Source organism: Sparus aurata, chromosome 5 (genome assembly GCF_900880675.1).
Source record: "Sparus aurata chromosome 5, fSpaAur1.1, whole genome shotgun sequence".
NCBI lineage: Eukaryota > Metazoa > Chordata > Actinopteri > Spariformes > Sparidae > Sparus > Sparus aurata.
Window position 1 is genome coordinate 936,416 of NC_044191.1, and position 15,154 is coordinate 951,569.

General features: G+C 40.8%; 1 protein-coding gene across 26 annotated transcripts in view; it reads right to left on the reverse strand.

Moving 5' to 3' along the window:
- cacna1ba (calcium channel, voltage-dependent, N type, alpha 1B subunit, a) overlaps positions 1-15,154 on the reverse strand; it is a 179,524-nt gene that overhangs the window by 115,617 nt on the left and 48,753 nt on the right. For all 26 annotated transcript variants that reach the window (XM_030417888.1, XM_030417887.1, XM_030417891.1 and 23 more), the window contains exons 4-6: positions 7,142-7,233; positions 6,138-6,290; positions 3,470-3,657 (exon numbers count right to left, since the gene is read on the reverse strand). In XM_030417888.1, coding sequence (XP_030273748.1) covers positions 3,470-3,657; positions 6,138-6,290; positions 7,142-7,233 — 433 coding nt within the window. The remainder of the gene's footprint in view (positions 1-3,469; positions 3,658-6,137; positions 6,291-7,141; positions 7,234-15,154) is intronic.

Sequence of the window (15,154 nt, forward strand, 5' to 3'; positions counted from 1 at the left end):
TAATTTTCATAGCATTTCTGCCTTAAAGATGAACCGCTGTGTAATTTGCACAGAAAGCCGGCACTGCGGCTCCTAAAGAGGCGTGACGGTACACGTCATGATGATTATGTCTGTGTGTCTTCCCTGTCAATCTAAACCCGCAGACAGTTTATAATCAATTGGATGCTGTTATAATGTGTAGTGATTGTGTTCCTGACACACCAAACATCCTGGAAAGTGACATCCCCCGGCTGTTTTCCGGGGATAGTTCCCTGAAGTCTCGGTCCAGAGGGCTGACTGTAGCGGTGATTTATTTTCATCACAAACACTCGGTGAGTTAAAGTTTTTTGCTGGTGACAGACGCTGTTTTTCGGGCAGAAATGTGAAGAAGAGTCGGCAGGACAGACAGGAGGACAGGCGGGAGGACGGACGCTTCTCCATGTATAATGTGGTATTTTTTTCCTCATATAAGTTGCCAAAGACAGTTACAGTAACTACAGTACTGTTGTTTGGTCATGTAACGTTGCTTTGTGGGAATTTTCTCCATATTAAGTTGAGTAAGGGACCTGTGCAGTTATCAGACTGTTTGATCGACATGGCCCAAATACGTGAAGCCGGCTTATCCATTCACACTGGTTCGGTTCACCAATGATGCGCCCTTGAAATCACCTCCAGAGGCAGATCAGTGCCGGAGCAAAATTTCACCAATCGCCGCCTCCAAGAGATTCACACAGAGGCGGAGGCGGAGGCGGAGGCGGAGGCGGAGAATTGGGGCAGGATCCCCGCACTCAAATGGCAGTGTGAATGGGGCTAGTGGCTGGCTATTGTGGCAAAAGTCCTGGACATGAAAAAATGTTAAAACTTAAATTTACATAATAAGGAAGACAAGGTTGAATTTGTGCTTAATCTGCTTTCACTCCTGCTCTTAAGGGTGAATAAAAACATTAACGTTGGGCCAATTGATGATGTCAGCGTCCATCGGCGATGGTTGACAGCCATGGACTACTAATCCCTGACCATCGAAACATCTTGAATTAAAAGGCTTCTCACTAGAGTGCACAATTACGTGGCGTGTCCCCTCAGAGTTTCCGAGTAGTTGTTGATTGTGGGAAGAGGAAATAAAAAAAGATTTTACCTCCATGTCACGTTATTATTTTCTTATTTAACCAGCTCAGTCAGGAGAACCCGAGATACAGTTTCCTTATCTTAGCTTCCTTGGCAAGTCGGCCAACGTTGTTTTATGCATGTGAGGCTGAACAAAGCTGAGTTACGGACATGTGCTATGGAGACAAGGACCCTTTTAAACCTGCACAGGGATGTGTGTCGGTGCCTCAAATTCGTTTTGATGTCATCGTCCATCACAATGATTCACTGTCGACTTTGTCATATGCCAATTCAGCAGACATTGCCCCCAACCCTACTAAACAGAGTTAATTTGTAGCTCTGTCCTGCTGTCTATGTTCCTGTGTCCAATACTTGTATAAGTGTTACAGCAGGGAAACCATTATTTGACATTTAAGAAGCATCAAAGCAGCATCCTCTATCCATCATGCCTTTCTTTCTCTCAGCAACCAAACAACTATTGATCGCTTTCTACCTCCCTCCTCTCTCACTCTGTTTTTGTTTCCGTCTTTCAGCCCTACGAGGGAAAACTCACACAGCCTTTCCCCTCTACAACTATTTAATCATTTAGCCTATTGCATAATTGTTTCCATGGCATGATATAATACTGACTTTATGCAAATGGAAGATAGGTGTGATTTGCTTCATGCTAGCTGTAAGGCTGCGATGCTGTGGTCCTAATGGGAGCTGCTGTGTGTGAGTCATCCTCCGCAAGCTCTTATGCTTGCCTCTAATCATCCCCCTGAGGAAGGGTGGGAGGGGAAGGAGGAGTTGGTAGGAAGAGCACAGTGTCTCAGCAACAATGCACAAGACAGACTAGCCTGTACGTTCATGCCTTTGCCATTTTCCATCAATTGTAGCACACCAAAACAATATTGGAGTATTCAGTACTTCGGTACAGTCGAGAGAAACTGCAACTGCAACACAAGCTCAGCTGATCTGTAGTTAACGTTACACAAAAACTGCTCATGATCCTCACAGTGTGTGCGTCTGTTGCTGCTGTATGTAAATATACTTAATAGAATATTGAACTTACTTCAATATTCTGTTGTTTTCTTTGTTTAAGAGGCAGGCTACTCCTCGCAAGCACATGTAGGCCTACACGTCATGTTGTTCCTATATAAAGCCAATAAACACATATGTTTTGTTTTAATCTTTTCTTCTATCTTAAAATATGTTTCATTACATATCATAGAATCATGTTTGAGTGGGGTATCCTTTTTATTTTTGTAATACTGATATAATACCTTGAAACCCCCCAAAAATACTGCGATATAAATGTAAATCTTACCCTTCCCTCAAAGCACTACGCAGACGAGGAATGATTTTTAATTCCCTTGAAATGTGAAGTTATCTATATGATACCTCTTTATTTTACTACAAAAAAACCTAAATAAGGTGGAAGTTTCTGGTAAGAAAACACACCCCTGCTAATAGTTTCCTACTTGCTGTTGGCCATATTTCATGTGATGCCCCGTAAAGAAACATCTGAATATCACAGTGTGAAATGTGTGTTTTCTGTTCAAAAAGTACAAATGTAAGAAGCACATATTCATCTTTTACTTCAGCATTATGTCTCGAGTCTGATCTCCAGCACACAGCTGATAGGCACGTGGTTTGTTTCCATGAGGTAACGAGGCATATTTAACGGATTCAGTGTGGACAGAGTGGGCTATTTGAGGTTAATTAATTGACTGTTTGCTGTTAGGACATGCTGTTATTGTCAGTTTTGCCCTGACCAATCAATAATGGGTGATCTGTCCTGCTGGTGTCACTGCTGAGTTTCCGATGATATAGAGCTGGGAGCCATTAACTTCTCATTTCTCATGATGCTCAAAGAAATATGTTCATTTAAGACTTCTATTTATGCTTATTATAGGAACTGCATTTTTCATATCTATGTTATTCAAAGTGCTTTACGATGTTCCTCTCATTCACACAGACTCACTCAAACAGTGGGCTACCATCGGGGGCAACTCAGTGTTCACTTTGTTGCTCAAAGACACTTCTGAATGTTGACAGAGAAGGCTTGGAATCAAACCACCAATCCTGTGCTCCAGTAAAGGGGTACCATAAAAAATGAATGAAACTATCTGTCTCGCTATGCAACCAAATGTTTCTGCAGCAAGTGTGAGTACACAAACAAACTCTTTGAATCTGTGAAAAAACTGATGATCTGTGTGGTGATTCAGAGATTCTGAAACCAGGCTGGGCATATAGCCGGTGTGTAACACACTGAAGTTGAAATCTAGTGCCAACAGTTCCTCCCTCCATAACTCAAGAGCACAGCAAACCCAATCAATCTTGTACCCACAGTCCCTATGAAATAGCATTCAGGCCCACATGTGTCTCCTGTCAGTGGACTCACATTGTAGAGGATGTCCACCCATCCCTCCATGGTGATGCACTGGAAAACGGTGAGAACAGCAAAGAGGATGTTGTCAAAGTTGGTGATACCGTAGCTGGGTCCGATCCAGTACTCCTTACAGGTGGTGCCGTTGCTGCAGGTCCGGGCTGGAGGCTCCAAGCCACAGGGGAAATCTGCTGCCGGCTCACCTAGAGCCACAAATACACACATTCACACCATCACATACACAGAAATACACACAGACGGTGAGGCACTGTAGAGAAGGCTGGGTATGTATTATGTAAAAGTACTTTCTCGTGCTAAGATACAGAATAACATGCCAGCTTGTGCATAATATATGAGTCCAACTACAGTGATACACAGGATGAAAACAGTTAAGCAGAGCACATTTGTTGACCTCATTTCAAATACAGTTCGACTGAAAATGAACACACTAGCAGATTTTTCAATAGACATGCATTCTGAATATTTGAAACCCTTTCAATGCTGAATTTCTAGAGTAACAATTCTCAGGTAGCAGGTGCACTCTCACTCTGTCATCTCTCTTGACACACAAACATACACACACACACACACGAGTAGCATGTGTGGTCAAGAGAGAGAAAAAGGGAGCATGTGTGTGACAGTGAGTAGGAAGTTTACAGTAGCTGTAGCAGTGAGCCAAGCTGCAACCCGCTGATTAAAGTGAAGGGTGTTAGCCACAGTTAACAACTTCAACAATTTCATGCCCTCACTGGTGTCTCAATTTTTACCTGCAGTATCAGAATCAGTATCCAATATCTTTCAGTATAGTATTTTATGAGGTACTGTACCAAAGAAGAAATTCCAGTATCGTGCCGAAACTATAACAAACTATAGTAGGCTTTAAATGTCCATAGTCAGCTGTTTTGGATATCTGTTTTGGATAATTTATTGTGTTATGAAGTATTTTTGTGCATGTAAAAGGTCTGAAAAGTGAAAAAGTCTGTGCCAAAGTGAGTGACTCTCTCCCACAGAACATACTGCTCCTGGTCTGCCTGAAACACCTGGTTTGTGGTCAAGCCTTTACTTTCGTAACTTATGTGGGTCACTATGCAACAGGCGATATAGAAATATATATGTTTATATATATTATAAAATATATTCTGCTGTACCACAGCCATGGTTACCAGCTGTAGCTGTTATTTTGGATCACACTACCTTACTTGGCCTGACCCTCCCTACTCTGCCTCTGATTGGCTACACACTGCCTGTTAAGTAATGCAAATGTGCAACTTTCATCAAAGATTGAACAGAGGCAATATGTCTCACTCTGTAGTTTTTCTGTGGGATAAAAAGATTTGGACATTCAGTGACTCTATATTTGAATATTTAAATTCAAATACAGTTTTTCCATCACAAAGCAGCAATCAAAATACATGATGTCCCTAAGAAATGTCCCCGAAAACATAAGCAACCGGCCAAAGCTAATTGTGCACACCGTCATTGTGGAAAAGCAATGGTCTGTCTGTGTGTTCATGCCAGTCTGGGGTTCACTCTTGCTTGTCATTGCACTTAAGGGTAAGATTACACTGTTTGAATGGGGCCAGATGGACTGTTCTTGTTGTTTAAAGTATATTTTATTCCGATGAAGATTTGAAATAACAAAACCGTCCCACCACCCGTACTACATCCCCGAGCCAGCTGGCCTGGTTATATGCTGGAGCACATATTGGTGAAATTTGACAAACCTCAGTTAGTTACACAACAAGAGGGTGTTTTGACAACTGGAGTACAATATACAAAGGAGCATTGATGGATCCAGTTATATAAAAACCATTTAAAAATGCCCTGATCGGCCACATGTCCTTGGCCAGGACAAAGAGTTTCTTGTAATTTTTAAAATATGGCCAAAATTCTAAAATAGCTCTGAAAATATAGCAGGTAGTAAATCACCAAAGTAACCAGCAAATGCTGCTCTTTCCTTGGCTGCAGCAATCTTACAGGGCCAATGAGCTCATGGCTCAGTTAGCAGTGGAGCTAGTAGCAATAGAGTTTGTCTGGACTGGGACCTCTGATCACACGTTAGTCAACACATGTGAAGGGGCTTAACTTGATTAGGCAGCCTAAGAGTAAACATGGCTGGACACTGAACTGAGACCTCAGAGGTGATTAACAGCAGCTCTGACCAGGACTATGACTCCGGGGACAAGAAGACATGGCAGGCAGGGACCGGAGAGGAGTGAGAGAGAGAGTCGGATTCTTACTCTGTGAACAAAGGATTCATTCGGAACATAACAGAGGTGATTGTGGAAAGATAAACCAAGACTATGTTGGAGACTTTTGTTTAGTTTATGTCCAGTTTAAATATCAATGTGTGTTTGACTTAACGAGGCGATTAAGCTCATCTGAGTTCAGAAAAAGAGAGAAACTTGAATTCAGAAAGTGTGCAGTCGTATTTTCTGTTCAGTTTTTCTTTTCTTCACATTTTGAGAATTTATATTGTAAATTATAGTATATTATTGTACTCTATAACAGTAACAGTACATAGATGTCAGACATTTAACAGAACATCAACACCGTTCCTTTACATTCTGCTGAAAATGTTAGTTCACATTTTAAATGTTTTAAACAAAAATCCTGTTCATATCTCACAAATTGCTATCATAACACCAAAAACGTGTTTATCCCTTGTCCTCCTCCTGCTTACCTGTGTCTATCCTGAAGCAAGTGCGATGGAATTTGCCCATGTAGAAGTCAAGGCCAATGATGGCAAACATGAGGATGGCAAAGAAGAGCAGCAAGCCAATCTGCAGCAGAGGTACCATAGCTTTCATAATGGACTTCAATACCACCTGAAGACCTGATGCAGACAAGAGAAACATGCTTTTGGAAACACAGGAGACTATTTTATTGTATTTCTTTTTTTAGTTTTCATTTACTGGAGAGTGGAAGGACTGTCAGGAAACATGGGGAGGGAGAAATAATCACATGACATGCAGCAAAGTCAAAACCTAATTCACTTCCACCAATTGATGACATATTTTCTCGCTTACACCTAGGTTTTCTCAGTAAAGCACCATGAGCTTGATGAAAAACATCCGGCTTATTCAGCTTCATAAATGTAGCTAGCTATTTATGGTTTAATTCTAAATCCAGCTTGAAAAGCTCTCATTGGTCGACTGTTTTCTACAACTGAGTTTATGGCCACCAGCGGCAATAGCAACAGACTGATTTAAATGACTGAGCACATCAGAGTGGGCAATGACTGAGAGGTCTGGAGCCAGACTGTTGGTTCACAAACATGTGTTTCCGACTGTTAAAAATGGAGAGTGAATTGAAGTGAATTGAAGATCTTCATCAAGATTTTTGGAAAAGTGTCACTACATTTCATTTCAATCATGTAGAGTCACTGATTTAGACTTCAGTCAGAGTTGAAGAGTTGATCCTAGGAGCACATATGGTTTCTATGATTAAACTCCTTTAAGTTTCTTAAGAACTCTGTTTATAGTATAAAGTAGTGTTTTGCCAGATATGTTGCAGTGACAAGTGTAATTCTACCTGGTTTATGTTAAATATCTTTTATAAAATGGGCAAATCTAACATTCTGCTTATATTTATATTATACACAGCATCCCAACTTTTTTGGGAATAGGAGTTTTAGTGGTGACATTAACAGTGATAACAATGTGTTAGAATGTGAAGTGAACTTACTTGGAATGCCAGAGACCAGTTTGAGCGGCCGCAGTACTCTCACTGCCCTCAGTGTTCTTAGATCAAAATCAGCTCCCACGGTGGCCAGAATCCTGCACACACAGCAACAGCATTGGCTCAAGATTACAGGTATTTAAATAAGTGCTGCATCATGTTGACTATGCAGATATATGACACAGATATTATTAGTATTATCTTGTTAACACAATCAATACTGCAGTCCAAACAGTCTATTTGATGACATTTTTAAGCTTCCAAATGCTGCCAAAATGTGAGTGACCCACAGTCAATACTATCCCTGAACGCATCCAGTGTAAGCACTGCAGACACAGACAGAGCACTGAAGCTGCTGCTGCAGCTCTGCTAACATGTTGCTGTCACTACATGGGCCATAAGGTACCATCAAAATGTTGTATTAATTAAACAGATAAATGTCTACAAATAATACTTAGAACATTGCACTGGTGAAAAAAGTATAAATGACATGACAATGACAATGAGTGAGAGAGTTCTCAGGTTTGACTTGGACCATTCTTTTTTCAATATCTCCCTTGAGTTTATCAAACTTTATGAAGTTTAGTTTACTTCATCTAGTTTAAAAAACTAGATCACTCTTGTGAGCCTGTACTGTACTACTACTACTACTACTACTACTACTACTACTACTCCAAGTATTAGCACAACTTCAGTTGTGACTTCTACTAGTATTATTCCAACCTCGAACCCCTGTAACTGGCTACTCCATGTCCTTGAGAAATGTCCTTGGCAAGATGCTGAACCCAAAATTGTTTCAGAACTTCCATTAGTGTGTGAGCGTGTATGAATGGTTATTGCTCCTGATGAGCAGGTGGGTTCTTGAATGGTAGCTTTTGCCACCAGTGTTTAAATGGGGGAATGCTGACTCATGTTGTTAAGCACCCTGGCTGCTCAGTAAGACTACAAAAGCCTGCTGCCTGCTGGAGTGAAAGCTGAATCCAAAACGCGTGGTGCATCTTTTGGCATCTTGATAAAACATTCTGCAGAATGTTTGTACACATACTGAAAGAGAGAGACAGAAAGATGACGCAAGTCGATGTGGGTGCATTAAGGTCGACAATTATTCCTACCCTATGGGCCCTATTTAGACGGTCTGTAGCGCAGTGCACTTTAGCGTTAAGGGCGTGTCCAAGTCCATTCTGCTATTTAAATGGCGGATAATCTGGGCACAAAGTGCGGCGCATGGTGCAAAGAGGTTGTATTTAGACTGAATTACTTATGGGTGTGTTTCAGTCTGAACATAAATCAGACCAATCCAAGTGTCGTCTCCCATTCCCTTTAAGAGCTAGGTGTGGGGCGCCCATTAGCTCAGTTGGTACACTGTAAAAAATGTCTGTAGAAATTACGGTAAAAAACTGTCAATAGCAACAGTAAAATACCGTAAAATAAAAAATTGTATATCACTGTAGTAAATACATTAAAGAAATGTATTTACACAAAGAATTACCGTAAATCAAGAAACAGTAAATAACTTAAATTTTACGGCCTTACTAAGTAGAAAATATGGAATTTACTGTGAATGTTATAAAAAGTTTGCTAAATTCACGGTAAAATACCGTAATGTCACAAGCGTGTAATTACCCTAAAATTGACGGTATCATTCTGTCTGAATTACAGATTTTGCTGATGTTTACGTTTAAATTTACGGTACAAAACCATTAAATCATACCATCATTTGTATAGAAAGTAGAATGTTAAAAAGTATGGTATATTTAAGCAATTCATCATGACAGGCCGTGGTATGTGCTTATTATATCACAGTTAAGGGGCATTGTTCGGGCCGACACAAAGCACTTAATGCAATAGAAAACTATAAATGTTGTATTATTGTCATAACACAGTGAATTAAGATAAGATTAACTTTATTGTCCCACAGGAAAACATAGGCCTACAACAATCGTTAGAGTTTATCATATAGAGTTTTATTGCAACATTGTTAACACATCCTTTTTGAATAATATGGAAGTCCATTTCCGCCACTTGATGAAAAAAAATTATGAGATACTAAGTCAAAATTATGAGATAGCTAAGTCATAATTATGAGATACTAAGTCAAAGTATCTCATAATTTTTGTCAAGTGGCGGAAATGGGCTTCCATAAAATAATAGTATATTTTATTTTATATCTTTCTTTTGTATAGTGAAAACACAATTTCTATTTTTATTTTATTCTTGTACATGTCCTTTTTTTATTATATGTAAAACATGACAATGAAAACGTTGTTGTGTTTGTAGTTGTTCGTGTCAATAAAGCTTTATTGAATTGAGGAGAGAGACAGAGAGAACGACAGAGAGAGAGAGAGAAAGAGAGAGAGAGAGAGAGAGAGAGATGACCACGGAGTTAACGGAAGCTAGAAATTTTGAATTTCAGTTCACCGCCATTGCTTCGCGCCCACAGGAGCAGTGTTTGTTGTTGTGACAGAGAGACAGACACACAGACACACAGCTAGATAGCTAGATAGATAGATAGATAGATAGATAGATAGATAGATACAGACAGACAAGACAGAGAGAGAGAGAGAGAGAGAGAGAGAGAGAGAGGACCGCGAGTTAACGGAAGCTTGAAATTTCAGGTCACATTGCTTCGCGCCCACAGGAGCAGAGTCTCTTCTTCAGGTAAGCACATTCACAGCTCATTGAGACTGTCTGATTAACGTTAGCTAGCCGCAGAGCCACGTTAGCTCTTATTCGTTGACTTTCAAGCAGAGGAGTTCAGGTAGCTATATCTTAAAAGTTGCTGGACATGTCACTATCTGCTTTTTGCCGAATAAAAGAGTCACTTAAGGGCTCTGAGAAGTCGCTAGCTACAGCTAACGTTGCTAATGCTAGAAAAATGTTCAGCTGTAACTTCTGTAGCAAGTCGGTTAAGACTTTGATAATGGAGAAACTGGTTTACTCTTAATAAAAGATGATACAAGGAGACTTGGATGTATTACGAAGGAAACATTTATTGACACTTGATCTAGGCGAATTCAAAGATAACATAACAAGTGAGAATGATCCCTTTAACACCTTAGCCATACAATTTTTTAACAAATAATTTCACCTTCTCCACAGCACGGTGCAGCTGGATAATGTAAGGCAATCAACTTTGCAGGAATGCGTTATGGCCAGTCCTCTGATTCGTCGTCATCGTTATCAGCACTCATCTTCAGTGAGTACATTTAAATAGATTAGCTTCTGAACTGGTGCTGCCATTAAATGTTTTTGTTTCTTCTTACCTGTCAAATACTTACATGGCCACATCAATAATTATGTCTCCCATATATGTCTACTACCCTGTTATCTGGAGTTCCTTAAGGGTAAATCCTCGGAACTATCCTTAAAAAAATCAAAATCACTGATTCGATGTCAAATCCAAAGGATTGTGTGTTTTCAGCTGTAGTCACTCTCCACAGTTTCTCCCTCAGTCTCTCTCAATCTATTAGATCTGCTAAATCTGTTAACTGTTTTAAGCGCCTCCTGAAATCATATTTATAGGATGGCCTTTTTATGAGATTTTTTAAACCTACTCTTCATTCACCATTTAATTTTTTTTCTGTTCCAACTTCTTTAATTAATGTTTTGTTTTTTGTTGTTGTTGTTGCGGGAAGCACTTTGCAACAGTGTAAGTGCTATATAATAATAATTATCATTAACAATGTTTTCTTTGTTTTCTTTCTTTGTCTGGTTGCAGAGAGATTCATGCCAGTCCAAAGTAAACACGTGATTGAAGACTGCTCGTGAATTTTCAAGCAGGAATGATGACAACACCTGCCCAAAGTTCCAGTTTCCTTAACATTGTAACATGTCTGTATAAGACTCTGTCCCACCTGTCTTCAGTCAAGTCTGGACCCAATGACTCAAACACCAGTCTTGTCAAGGATAATTAGAGGTAAGCTATGGTTTATGTCAGTGTAGCAAATGAGTAGATGCAAGCACTCAAACTACACTCAATCGATCTCCCTCAAGTGAACGGTGCCAACAGCTTCATACAAACATACAGTAGAAAAAAAAAAATCAGTATTATGGACAGGATTCAGGATTTAGGCTGCAATTCGACAAGGGTGAAACAAATAGTGATGATCACTTAGTCCTGAAAAGTGACTGTTACACTAATACAATAAAATAAATGAAATACTCCTGATGACCTGCAAAACTATATTCCAGAGTGCTGGTTTCATTCTATGTATAGCTCATTGGAGCTCAGTTTAACAGCAGAAGGCTGAATTTATCTCTGTAGGCATCATGCTCAGGCACTGCATCAATCTAACCTTTGCTTTGTTTCTTTTTTCTGGCTGCAGAGAGGATCATGCCAGTCTACAGTGGACACCAGATGGACAACACATGAGTCTTCAAGCAGAACTGGTGACTGCCGAATGCTTTAAGTTCCAGTTTCTTGAACACCATCTCCATGTTAAGAGCCCTCTTCAGCCAAGTCTGGACTCAGTGACTCATTAGTGTTGATCAACACAGGGCAAGTGGCTCCTTTTTTCATGACGTTTATTTCTTCTACCATGGACTATCCTTCATATGTATGGACACACACTGTCTTTTGAAGATGTCAACACTGCCTTGTGAGTATACTGGACAAGTTCTGTTTTTCAAAGAGAATGTGTATATGCAAAGAGATGTTCTTAAAGTTTATCAATTATAGTCTGTACTTTGGTTTACAATGGGCTTAATTGGTTATTTCCTTTATAATTTACCATTTGCATTTGCTGACTGTAAAATCTACGCCAACAAACTGTAATTCCATGTGTGTTGTACCATATTTTTTACGGTGAAATTCTGGCAACCACAGCTGCCAGTATTTTACCGTAGTTGAACTTTGCAATAAAATACCGTAATATATCTTACAGTTTTACCGTGTTTTTTCACTGATGGACTGTAATTAGGTTTACAGTATATATGTTATTTTTAAAAGAATTTACCGTAAACAGGTTTATATGATAACTGTTATTTTTACAGCAAATTATCGTAAACAAATAACAGTTCTCTAATGTGAAATTTACAGTTACATTGTGACCGTATTTTCTACGGTAAAATTCTGGCAACCACAGCTGCCAGCATTTTACCGTAAATTCTACAGAATTTTTTTTACAGTGTAGAGTGGGCGTCCCATGTGCAGAGGCCTTGTCCTCGCTGCTGTGGCCCTGGGCTCAAGTCCCAGGGTTCACAATCACCTGTCCCATCAACAACTCTGTTTGACTGCATATGAAAAAAAGCACTGATATTTAACTTAGGAGGAGGAGGATGAGGAGGAGGAGGATGAGGAGGAAGAGGAGGAGGAGGAGGAGGATGAGGAGGAGGAGGAGGAGGAGGAGGAGGAGGAGGAGGATGAGGGCGAGGAGGAGGAGGAGGATGAGGAGGAGGATGAGGGCGAGGAGGAGGAGGATGAGGAGGAGGAGGAGGAGGAGGAGGAGGGGGAGGGGGAGGAGGAGGAGGAGGATGAGGAGGAGGAGGAGGGCGAGGAGGAGGAGGAGGATGAGGAGGAGGATGAGGGCGAGGAGGAGGAGGAGGAGGGGGAGGGGGAGGAGGAGGGGGAGGAGGAGGGGGAGGAGGAGGAGGAGGGGGAGGAGGAGGGGGAGGGGGAGGAGGAGGGGGAGGGGGAGGTGGATGAGGATGAGGAGGAGGAGGAGGATGAGAAGAGGAGGAGGAGGAGGAGGAGGTGGATGAGGATGAGGAGGAGGAGGAGGATGAGGAGGAGTGCTGCGTCACTCTGTGCGTGCATGGATCTCAGTCCGTGGATCAACTGGGACAGGTGACAAAAACGATCATCCTGATCGGGTTACATGTGGGATTCTTTAAAACTCCTGACTCATTTCTTTTGGAGAGCTTATAAATACAGCTTTCAGTTTTGCTGATTAAATGTGCCACGATATTTGTTACTGTGTGTTACTGCAGGCATGTTAATGTTTAGAATAACAGAAGGCAGCCACTTAAATCATAAAATCAGAGCGTATGCAAGATGTGAACCTGCCTGTATAGGAGCATCTTACTGCCTGACCACACCTCATTTTAAGACCAACACACCAAGGGGAGCACAGCAGGGTGCAAGTACATTTGCTATTAACACAACGTGGGTGCCGGGAAATGAAAATGACAGTGACGTGGCTGTTAGCTGGCTTGTCTTGTTGTTTAACACGTTGTGAAATTATATTCACTGTTTGTCGATCGTACGCAGTGTTATAGAAAGAGATGTAAAAATGTATGCAAAATAGTCTTCATGCTTTCTTCTTTGGCAAGTGACCGTGGTATCCGTGGGATAATGTCCTTCAAGGTGTCAATTATCAGGAATGAATGGATGACGTGCGGAGGATGGTTCAGGCGTCCACATTGTCCATTAATTCCTGATAACAGACACCTTGTTGGGCATTATCCCTGACATGAATACTGAGTGCTGTAAGTCTGCTTTGACATGTTGTTATACAGGTCCATGAGGGACAGGGTATTATGATCATTTAACACAACAGACATTTTAATGTATTCAAAGAGCGCAGTGCTAACTCAGTCCTGCCAGGGCCTCATTGGTACAACCAACCATTTGCAGTGTGTGCATCAGTCAACATGTAGAATAGCAATGATCCATGTGTTTTGGTATGCAGAGTGGTGTGCAGCAGTGAGGAGGGGCAGGCAAACAGCAGTTCTGAATGTAAATGTTAATCATTCACAGCAGAACTTCTTCATCAGCTTTACATGATTGGCTGAGCTGCTTCACAGCAATAACTCTCTCTGTCTGTGTCCCCCTGGGGGGTTCTGCGTACTCTAGACAATTCTGCCCAAAATCCACCATTCCTCCTGCTCCACACCCTGTGCCTGCCTACACTCCTTACAGTTATTACACTGGGTAAGAGCAGAGAGGTTTTCTCTTATTAGCCTGCTCATTTTCTGGTGCAACAGGAACGTGTAAGGTAAGCCTTACACACTTTTGCATTCATTAATTTGTTCTGTCCAAAGTGACTTTCAAATTAGGTTCAATCCATAGCACAGTCGATCAAAGAGAAGCCTTCGAGAAAAAGTGTCTCAATACGAGCTGCAGATGAATTGAGATGAGATGATGAGGGAGAAAGAGATGGAGATTTTTGAGAACACAGAGGGATTCTGATGACTGAATTCAGTTCAGTAAATTATTCTACCACTGTGGGAACATACAGGAAGAGTTTGGAGTGCAGAGATTTCCTGCCTAGAACTGATGGTAAGACACTCTGATAAAGCTGTGAAAACTAGGGGTAGGGGAGGTGAAGAATAAGTAAGAGTAGGAGAGGAGAGATGGAGGGATGTAGAAGAAGAAGAAGAAGAAGAAGAAGAAAATCATAGAGGGTGAACAACAAGGAGTAGCAGAAGGTTAAAGGAGGCAAAAATAAAAATATATAATGGAGACGGTGAAAAGGGAGACGGAACATGAGATGAGGCAACAGGGAATGGAGGGCTGGAGAAAAAGATGATGGAGGGAAAGAGAGACTTAAGGGACGGAAGATCAGGAGATGATGGAGAGAAAGTAATAGTAAACACAAGAGGGTTTTATTTACTCATATAAATGTGACAAAAGTATGCCACCAAAGGTCAGACTTCCATATGGTGAGAACATCCTAAGCAGTCCTCACCCACCCCCAGCACAGACTGTTCACTCTTCTACCCTCAGTCCGGAGGTACAGAAGTGTTAAATCCAAGACCACCAGACTAAAGAACTCTTTCTTTCTTGCTGTCATCAGACTCCTAAACAGCAGATAGGAGTTTATTCTACCTCAAAACTGTCCCTTCTGTTACATTTTTACATTTTTTACACATGCACAACTGCACAATTTTCGGATTTGCACTGTTTTATTGTTATTATTGTTGCTGCTTTTTCTATTTATCACATGTGTAAAAGTGCTTTACTTTGTATATTGTATATTTCGGATGTATATATTTCTTTATTACAATGTTGGCATTCGGTGGACATCAAATGAAGAATTTCATTGCAAAATTGAGAACATGTTTCTTTACTGTGCATAT